Here is a 10,318-nt window from a genome sequence, read left to right as displayed (position 1 = left end):
CAAACAAAGCCTTGGGGCACTCCTCCCCCTCCCTGAGCGGGGATGGTATGGCCGCGTCGGAATGCCCCGGGGGTATGGAGCAGACCAAGTATCGCAGAGGGGGGGTGGGTGTGTTATTCCTGGGACGGTGCGCTGAGTGAAGGGATCGCAGGCTGTAGTTCTGTCTTATCCTTGTCCATGAATGCTTTGCCCAACTTTCTGATTTTCAATGCCTGGCTCTGCTCCACTCAGGTGTCTGAAGACCTCAGCTGGGCACATCTGACCGGGGCAGTGCCAACATGTCTGTGGCTTTCCTAGTGGACATCCCGGAGGAGTACAGGTAAGTCACTTTCCGGCTTTGTTTTTTAATGTAGTCATTACCACCTGTGACATCCACATAAAAAGTGGCCATTCAGTAGTGGGTGGACTGACCTGCTCTTGGCTATGTTCCCACCCACTTCGGGGTCTTCCCAGTCCTTGTGCATCTTCTATAATATAGATATCCAGCAACAAGACTGGAACTCCTTCATAATGGATGGGTCAGGGGTACAGACGTGGCGTGGAGACCTCGCCATCCGTTGGTTGGTTGACCTCTCCTGCCAAAAACAGAAGTAATGGGTATAGGATGGACTGGCCCTTTTAAATTGTATAATTTTATCCAGAACGTCTTTGGGTCATTTTTGGATAAAGTAGAAAAGGGTTCAAGAATTTCTCTGACCATAGAACACCTTTCACCACGATCCCCATACAATGGGGCACCATGGCACGCTGTGCTGGGCACACGTTCTGAAGCCCCCAGAAATGTTTGCACTGAGCTGCCCATGCATAGTGCACATTGTAGAGTTTGTGAGGAGGAAGGTGAGAAGTCTTTATTGCAGAAGAAACTCTGTAACCAAAAGAAGAACCTTCCTGCTTGCAAAGTTTATGTATTTACCTGAATTTCAACTTTAACATGAACCTGTCACTCTGCCCCCCCTGATGGCAGAGCACAGGTTCACTGTAAAGGGCAATGTTTTAAATGCTCAGTGAGATGTGTGGTATAGGGCGGTAGAGGGTGTAGATTGTGACACAGGGTGGCTCAGGGTGGTAGAGGGTGTATAGGGCGGTATATGGTGTAGAGGGTGGCATAGGGCTGTATAGGGGGGCTCAGGGTGGTAGAGGGTGGCATAGGGCTGTATAGGGCGGCTCAGGGTGGTAGAGGGTGGCATAGGGCTGTATAGGGCGGCTCAGGGTGGTAGAGGGTGGCATAGGGCTGTATAGGGCGGCTCAGGGTGGTAGAGGGTGGCATAGGGCTGTATAGGGCGGCTCAGGGTGGTAGAGGGTGGCATAGGGCTGTATAGGGCGGCTCAGGGTGGTAGAGGGTGGCATAGGGCTGTATAGGGCGGCTCAGGGTGGTAGAGGGTGGCATAGGGCTGTATAGGGCGGCTCAGGGTGGTAGAGGGTGGCATAGGGCTGTATAGGGCGGCTCAGGGTGGTAGAGGGTGGCATAGGGCTGTATAGGGCGGCTCAGGGTGGTAGAGGGTGGCATAGGGCTGTATAGGGCGGCTCAGGGTGGTAGAGGGTGGCATAGGGCTGTATAGGGCGGCTCAGGGTGGTAGAGGGTGGCATAGGGCTGTATAGGGCGGCTCAGGGTGGTAGAGGGTGGCATAGGGCTGTATAGGGCGGCTCAGGGTGGTAGAGGGTGGCATAGGGCTGTATAGGGCGGCTCAGGGTGGTAGAGGGTGGCATAGGGCTGTATAGGGCGGCTCAGGGTGGTAGAGGGTGGCATAGGGCTGTATAGGGCGGCTCAGGGTGGTAGAGGGTGGCATAGGGCTGTATAGGGCGGCTCAGGGTGGTAGAGGGTGGCATAGGGCTGTATAGGGCGGCTCAGGGTGGTAGAGGGTGGCATAGGGCTGTATAGGGCGGCTCAGGGTGGTAGAGGGTGGCATAGGGCTGTATAGGGCGGCTCAGGGTGGTAGAGGGTGGCATAGGGCTGTATAGGGCGGCTCAGGGTGGTAGAGGGTGGCATAGGGCTGTATAGGGCGGCTCAGGGTGGTAGAGGGTGGCATAGGGCTGTATAGGGCGGCTCAGGGTGGTAGAGGGTGGCATAGGGCTGTATAGGGCGGCTCAGGGTGGTAGAGGGTGGCATAGGGCTGTATAGGGCGGCTCAGGGTGGTAGAGGGTGGCATAGGGCTGTATAGGGCGGCTCAGGGTGGTAGAGGGTGGCATAGGGCTGTATAGGGCGGCTCAGGGTGGTAGAGGGTGGCATAGGGCTGTATAGGGCGGCTCAGGGTGGTAGAGGGTGGCATAGGGCTGTATAGGGCGGCTCAGGGTGGTAGAGGGTGGCATAGGGCTGTATAGGGCGGCTCAGGGTGGTAGAGGGTGGCATAGGGCTGTATAGGGCGGCTCAGGGTGGTAGAGGGTGGCATAGGGCTGTATAGGGCGGCTCAGGGTGGTAGAGGGTGGCATAGGGCTGTATAGGGCGGCTCAGGGTGGTAGAGGGTGGCATAGGGCTGTATAGGGCGGCTCAGGGTGGTAGAGGGTGGCATAGGGCTGTATAGGGCGGCTCAGGGTGGTAGAGGGTGGCATAGGGCTGTATAGGGCGGCTCAGGGTGGTAGAGGGTGGCATAGGGCTGTATAGGGCGGCTCAGGGTGGTAGAGGGTGGCATAGGGCTGTATAGGGCGGCTCAGGGTGGTAGAGGGTGGCATAGGGCTGTATAGGGCGGCTCAGGGTGGTAGAGGGTGGCATAGGGCTGTATAGGGCGGCTCAGGGTGGTAGAGGGTGGCATAGGGCTGTATAGGGCGGCTCAGGGTGGTAGAGGGTGGCATAGGGCTGTATAGGGCGGCTCAGGGTGGTAGAGGGTGGCATAGGGCTGTATAGGGCGGCTCAGGGTGGTAGAGGGTGGCATAGGGCTGTATAGGGCGGCTCAGGGTGGTAGAGGGTGGCATAGGGCTGTATAGGGCGGCTCAGGGTGGTAGAGGGTGGCATAGGGCTGTATAGGGGGGCTCAGGGTGGTAGAGGGCAGGATACGTTTAGAAACAACAATTTTACCAGCAAAGTGTCCCTAGAATTGATTTTCAGAGCATTGCCCCCAGTCTATGTGTGTCCTCCTCCTCCTCCTGACATGGTCTGCCCTGTGTTCTGACCCCCTCCAGCCCCAGCGATGATCGTGATGTACACAGTTCCTTCTGCAGTGTTATTGAAGATGCAGAACAGGACGCCTTGCTGGAGCTGCAGGAACGTAATGCCCATGCAGGTAGGTCACCCTGACGTCTACATCCCTGTACAGGACTTTGGTCTAAGTAAAGATCGGGATATTGTTTAAAGTGAGGAAGCGATGAGGCCATTGAACCCGAGCTGTTGCAACATCCTTCCTTGCATTGGAGAAGAGATCATACACGGCGGGGGGTAAATAAACCCTCACAATGAAATGTTCCTCTTTGCTCCCTTTTGGTCTGTTGAATATACTACCGGAAGTGTTTTTTGTTACATCTCTTCAATAAGGAAGAAAATACCTCTCATTATCTGATAACTGTGCCGCCCTCTTGTCAGTTACTCCCAGTTCTCTCGGTGGACTACAGAACACCTCCCACCAAGGTTGTGGGGATGCAAGTCTGATGTACCAGCCAGAGCTTTCCTATTAGCAAATCTCACACTTCCTGCTGATTTGGAGATCTCTGCTAGGAGGGGCTTGTTGAAACCTCTGCGGAGAGACCGCTGCTTTTACACAGAGAGCAAGGGTCCGTCTTTGCATGGTTCCATCGAGTCGCTGAGATTTCCCCTATAGCGGCCGTTCTACAAATGTCTATATGTGATACTGTCACAAGATATGGAAGAGCCAGAAATGTGACAACCAAATCCCGATACAAATTAAAGGACAACACCGCGTTCATTGGAACCTATAACTTTACTTTCACTTTGACATATTTAGGGTGTGCAGGTGAAGGAAGTATTTGTCTGACGTGTATTCCTTGTGTTGTGCAAGATTAGGATCAAATTTCACTAAATCCCGAAACTGATTCACAGCAGAAAGATCTGAACTATCCGGATTTCTGTTCTCAGGCAGTTGTATCGTATTGAGGTTTTGTTATGCAGCACTTTGCAGAGAACACTTAACCATTTATCTGAGATACTGCCACATACTGATACTAGAGGCGCATATAACCTGCCACATACTGATACTAGAGCCGCATATAACCTGCTACATACTGATACTAGAGCCGCATATAACCTGCTACATACTGACACTGGAGGCGCATATAACCTGCTACATACTCATACTGGAGGCGCAAATAACCTGCTACATACTGATACTGGAGGCGCATATAACCTGCTGCATACTGATACTCGAGGCGCATATAACCTGCCACATACTGATACTAGATCCGCATATAACCTGCTACATACTGACACTGGAGGCGCATATAACCTGCTACATACTCATACTGGAGGCGCAAATAACCTGCTACATACTGATACTGGAGCCTCATATAACCTGCTACATACTGATACTAGAGCCGCATATAACCTGCTACATACTGATACTAGAGCCGCATATAACCTGCTACATACTGATACTAGAGCCGCATATAACCTGCTACATACTGATACTAGAGCCGCATATAACCTGCTACATACTGATACTAGAGCCGCATATAACCTGCTACATACTGATACTAGAGCCGCATATAACCTGCTACATACTGATACTAGAGCCTCATATAACCTGCTACATACTGATACTAGAGGCACATATAACCTGCTACATACTGATACTGTAGGCGCAAATAACCTGCTACATACTGATACTGGAGCCTCATATAACCTGCTACATACTGATACTGGAGCCTCGTATAACCTGTTACATACTGATACTTGAGGCGCATATAACCTGCCACATACTGATACTAGAGCATCATATAACCTGCCACATACTGATACTAGAGCCTCATATAACCTGCTACATACTGATACTGGAGCCTCATATAACCTGCTACATACTGATACTGGAGCCTCATATAACCTGCCACATACTGATACTAGAGCCTCATATAACATGCCACATACTGATACTGGAGCTTCATATAACCTGCTACATACTGATACTGGAGCCTCATATAACCTGCTACATACTGATACTGGAGCCTCATATAACCTGCTACATACTGATACTAGAGCCTCATATAACCTGCTACATACTGATACTAGAGGCACATATAACCTGCTACATACTGATACTGTAGGCGCAAATAACCTGCTACATACTGATACTGGAGCCTCATATAACCTGCTACATACTGATACTGGAGCCTCGTATAACCTGTTACATACTGATACTTGAGGCGCATATAACCTGCCACATACTGATACTAGAGCATCATATAACCTGCCACATACTGATACTAGAGCCTCATATAACCTGCTACATACTGATACTAGAGCCTCATATAACCTGCTACATACTGATACTGGAGCCTCATATAACATGCCACATACTGATACTGGAGCCTCATATAACCTGCCACATACTGATACTAGAGCCTCATATAACATGCCACATACTGATACTGGAGCCTCATATACTCTGCCACATACTGATACTAGAGCCTCATATAACATGCCACATACTGATACTGGAGCCTCATATACTCTGCCACATACTGATACTAGAGCCTCATATAACATGCCACATACTGATACTGGAGCTTTGACGTTCATGTGCGCAGCGAAAGCCGGCCGGTCTAATAAGAAAGGCCGCATTAGTGTTCCACTTGATGACTGCACTGGGATCCCGTCATTCAGATTTGTATTCACAGTATAGTAGGAAACAAAATGTCTAGAAGGGTAAATATTAAAGGAGAACTATGAGGGGGAGGGGGGTGCTTGTCACTCACCTCATAGTTCTAGCCGACCTGTGACAATGAGACTGTCACAGGTCGGCTCAGTAGATCAGGAGGTGAGCGAACACATACGGGCGTTCGCTCACTTCTCGATCCTGTCACGGCTCTCTGCAGTGACAGGGGAGGGACGGGATTCCCCCCTCCCCGCTCCGATCCACCAGCGCTGATTGGAGGAACGGACGGGGGAGGGGGCGGGTACAGCTGGCTCTGCCTCTAGATAGGCGGAGCCAGCTGTCACTCACGCAGCTGGGCGGATCCAGACATAATTGTCGGGATCCGCTTCAGCTGCGGCGTCTCAGTATACCAGCTCGCGGTATACTGAGCCTAGGGTGACGGGAGGACGCTAGTTTGTGTCCTCCCGTTACCCTAAGGAGAACTATGGGGGAAAAGCCCCGACCCCATAGTTCCGCTTTAAATATCTAGGAGGGATTCTTTATATTTACCAGACAAAAAATAAACAAAACGGATTAGTATCAAAATATTCCCCTGACTGATAAATAAAGCAAACGTGTATGAAAAACGCGATACATTCCCTTTCATAACCTAAATAAATAAATAAAAGTGAGACATTCTATGACAGAAATAAATAATAATCCGGAGCCGAGTGTTCACCATTTCTGGTGGTGACAGCTCCAGGTCAGCAGAGGCCGAGATTCTAAGTGAAAGCGGTTATTATAAAATATTTATCTGTAGGTATGAAGCTCGTTACTCTAATGGATGGAACTCTAATCTATAATCACTTAAAGCCGAAATCCGGGCAGGAGGAATGTTTCAGATATATAATTAATGGCGGGGAATGTGGGCGGCCTCCATCGTCCCCAAAACGAGATTCTTCTCTCACTGGACTAAGAGCTCTTCGGAGATGTAGTTCTGGAGGGCGTGTGCCTACGTCAATAGCAACTGAGCTCCCTGGAGCTGCCTCTGCGAGAATTTGGGTGATGTCACAGGGAAGTCACAAAAGCTGTTTCTCGCTACAGGAACGTGATCTGGAGAGGGAGGTTTGGTTTCATTTTGGTAGTTCTGGAACATAAACTCTTTAAAGGAGAACTATGAGGTGAATGATTTCCACTCCTCCTCATAGTTCCAGCCGACCTGTGACAATGAGACTGTCACAGGTCGGCTCAGTAGATCGGGAAGTGAGAGAACACATACCGTCGCTCGCTCACTTCTCGATCCTGTCCCTGCAGAGAGCCTTGACTTTCACTCACGGCTCCCTGCAGGGATTCCTCCCCGCTCCGATCCTCCAGCGCTGACTCGCGGAATGGACGGGGGAGGGGGCGGGCACAGCTGGCTCTGCCTCTAGATAGGCAGAGCCAGCTGTCACTCACGCAGCTGGGTGGATCTCGACAGTAATGTCGTGATCTGGCCCGGCTGTGGCGGTCTCAGTATACCGCGACCTGTAGCTCGCTATATACTGAGCTTTGGGTGACGGGAGGACGCTAGTTTGTGTCCTCCCGTCACCCTGAGGAGAACTATGGGGAAAAGCACTGACCCCATAGTTCTCCTTTAAGACCGCCCAATCAAAAGGAGGCTACAAAAACAGGACTGAAAAATAGTTGGGTGAAGGATGACCACGCTGCCAGATGAAAGATGATGGGATGGTTGGAGGAGGGCAGACGTAGAGATAGAGAATGAGATAAAGGATAGATGTGAGAAATGGGATGGACGGGGTGGGATGAGAATACCAATGGGGCAGATGATGGAAGATCGGGGCAGATCGCTTTTGTTTCTTTATGGGATGTCGTGGCCAATTTCAAACCAACCTTCCCATCCATGGTAAGAGGGCATCTTTGTACTAAAATCCCTACAAGGGTTCCCCCAACCCCTCTCCTATCGAGTTTGGCTCCCCCATTAACGCTATAGAGCCTGTAGATCCTACACTGCAGCACAGACGCAAGAAAATGGATGTGAACCCTGCCTGGCACATCGGGTAAAGCGGGTCCGCACTGCGTCTGAGGCCTGTGTTTGGGTACAATAGATAGGAAGATGGGGGAACCGGCACAGGAGTACGACCTATACTTCAACCCGCCCAATGTTTGGTGGTCAGTAGTTTGTATGATGCGTGCTCATGATGTTGTGTTTCACTCTTCTATCCTCCTAACAGGCCACAGATCTCAGAGACATGATGACCGCAACGTGGCCACCATGAGAATCCTTGCCGACATGCCAAGTCGCACAATAGGTGGGTACAATGAGTCCTATACGATACAGCGCTGGACCAATGTATATAGAATTTCCGGAGCCAGTCTGGCCAACTGAGGAGCTTCATTGACATCAACCAGATGAAACCTCAAAAGTTAGGCACCGGCTGTTATTTTTAAGGAGCATTGACTACCCGGCTCCCGGGATCAACTCTTCTGTATGCATGCCTGTTCCCCCGGGGGGACGAGAAGGAACGGAGACTTGTGCTGGGATAATACAAGCTCATGGTTTGCTCTGAAGCATAGGGAGCTACTCTGGCTGAAAGGTATAGGAGATGAAGAAGAGCCACACTAATAATTGGGAGTCCGATTTACGTTTGAACGGTCACCCTTCATCGGGGCCCAGTTGTCACAGTGAGGGTAAATGACTCAAAAGGGTTACATTGTTGGAATCCAATGTATACATTTGGAAGGTTATAACTAGGGAGGCACCGATACCGATACTAGTATCGGTGTCGATACCGAGTATTTGGGTGAGTACTCGTACTCGCCCAAATGCTCCGATACCTAGCACGAGTACTTCCTGTGTCAGGAAGCCGGGCAGCGCATCATTACAGGCTGCCCGGTTTCCTGATTGGCCAGGAAATGACTCCATACTCTCTCGTCATGTGATGAGAGAGCATGGAGGCGACTTTCCGGCCAATCAGGAAGCCGGGTAGCGTGCAATGACGCGCTGCCCGATTGATCAGGAGGCTAGCAAATCCGGAAGGCAGGCGCCGTGTAATAACGCAGCGCCCGGCATTCTGATTGGCCGGGAAGCCGGCGTCATGCTCCCTCGTCATCTCATGAATCATAATATTAAGAAAGTGACCTTGAAGCATTAGTTTGTATTGCTTTAGAAAAAATGTGACCTGTCCCTTTAAGAAAAAGTATCGGTAATTGGTATCTGTGAGTACTTGATCAAAAGTATCGGTACTCGTACTCGGTCTTAAAAAAGTGGTATCGGTGCATCCCTAGTTATAACAGAAGGAAAGAAGAGTTCCTCAGCAGTTTGCTGCAACCAGCTACTGAAGCCTGAGGCCTCCTACGTTGATTCTTGGGCCCTGGTGAAGGGAGGCTGTTCAACCTTCAAACACACGTTGTCCTTCTTTGTTGGGCTTTTATGGTTTAGTTACATATATCTGGATTCTGATTTCTTCTTCTTCTTTTATACCCTTTTATATTTCAATCAGAACGATCTCTAGATGCCTTCCATGTATGAGAGCTGCCTGACCAGTAAACTCTAAGCCAGGGGTAGGTAAACTCCGGCCCGCCAGCTGCAGTGGAACTACAAATTCTATTAGACATTGCTAGACTCTGACAGCCACGGGCATGACTCCCAGAGGCAGATGCATGATGGGATTTGTAGGATCATCACAGCTGGAGGCTGTCTACCCCTGATGTACATACTTATACATTATGACACACTTACCTCTCTGTGTGCTCTCATCCAAAACCGCTCCGAGCTCCACTCCGCCTCTGCTGGTGCCATATTATCTTCCTCTTCTTCCAGATCCATCGCCTTCTTCTTTGCCCATTGGGAAGGCCTTCAGTAGTTTCACCGCAGCCGGAGGGCTAGAGATTCTCTGTCCCTGCCCTTAACCATTCCACATGAGTGAAGGTCTGAATGGTTGCTCCAATTTGCAGTGGAATGAATATTCGGATTTTCTTGGGAGGCCGCGCGCCCTGCGGGGTTCCCTACTCACCACTTTGTTTCCTTCTTTCTTCATCCGTACATCACACCGCAGGACGCTGCAAGGGAGCCATGCTGTCCGAGTATTGTAACCGCACGGTCAGGAGGAGGCAGTCGAAGAAGCGGCCATCACTGTACACCATGGATCGCAGTGCCAGACCCAGCCTGCGGCAGAGGGACGAGGTGGCAGAGGGAGAAGAGGGTAAGGTTCTCCTATAGACAAGGGACTCTTTCCTTAGTGTTATGTATGCAGTATAATAATAGAGTGTAACGTGTGTGTGACTCCTCACCCTGAACTTCTCTTATTTGGTCCCCTTTGCTCTGTTAATTATAACGAAATGTTTTTATTAGTATATCTGTTCAAGCGGTGAAAAAATATACCGTATTTGCCGGCGTATAAGACGGGTTTTTAGCCTTAAAAACATCCCCCGAAAATTGGGGGTCGTCTTATACGCCGGATATGCAATATCGCTGGATGTGCGGTTATACTGTATGTAGGGTAGCTTCGGCGACATACAGTATACCGCGCTGAGCCAATCACGGCGAGTGATGCATTCTATTAATGAATACAAAGCCTGCCGAGATT

General features: G+C 50.3%; 1 protein-coding gene across 1 annotated transcript in view; it reads left to right on the top strand.

Moving 5' to 3' along the window:
* The first annotated feature begins 223 nt into the window (after positions 1-223).
* Positions 224-10,318, top strand: part of TMC6 (transmembrane channel like 6) — a 55,470-nt gene continuing 45,375 nt past the window's right edge. Inside the window, exons 1-5 of the mRNA XM_018572833.1 lie at positions 224-319; positions 3,115-3,203; positions 6,737-6,744; positions 7,960-8,041; positions 9,788-9,934. Of these exons, the coding sequence (XP_018428335.1) occupies positions 279-319; positions 3,115-3,203; positions 6,737-6,744; positions 7,960-8,041; positions 9,788-9,934 (367 nt within the window). The 5' untranslated portion in view covers positions 224-278. The remainder of the gene's footprint in view (positions 320-3,114; positions 3,204-6,736; positions 6,745-7,959; positions 8,042-9,787; positions 9,935-10,318) is intronic.

The sequence above is a fragment of the Nanorana parkeri genome, unplaced genomic scaffold (assembly GCF_000935625.1).
Source record: "Nanorana parkeri isolate BGI_ZX_2015 unplaced genomic scaffold, ASM93562v1 scaffold2145, whole genome shotgun sequence".
In the NCBI taxonomy this organism is placed as follows: domain Eukaryota; kingdom Metazoa; phylum Chordata; class Amphibia; order Anura; family Dicroglossidae; genus Nanorana; species Nanorana parkeri.
This window is presented reverse-complemented; position numbering and strand designations above follow the sequence as displayed.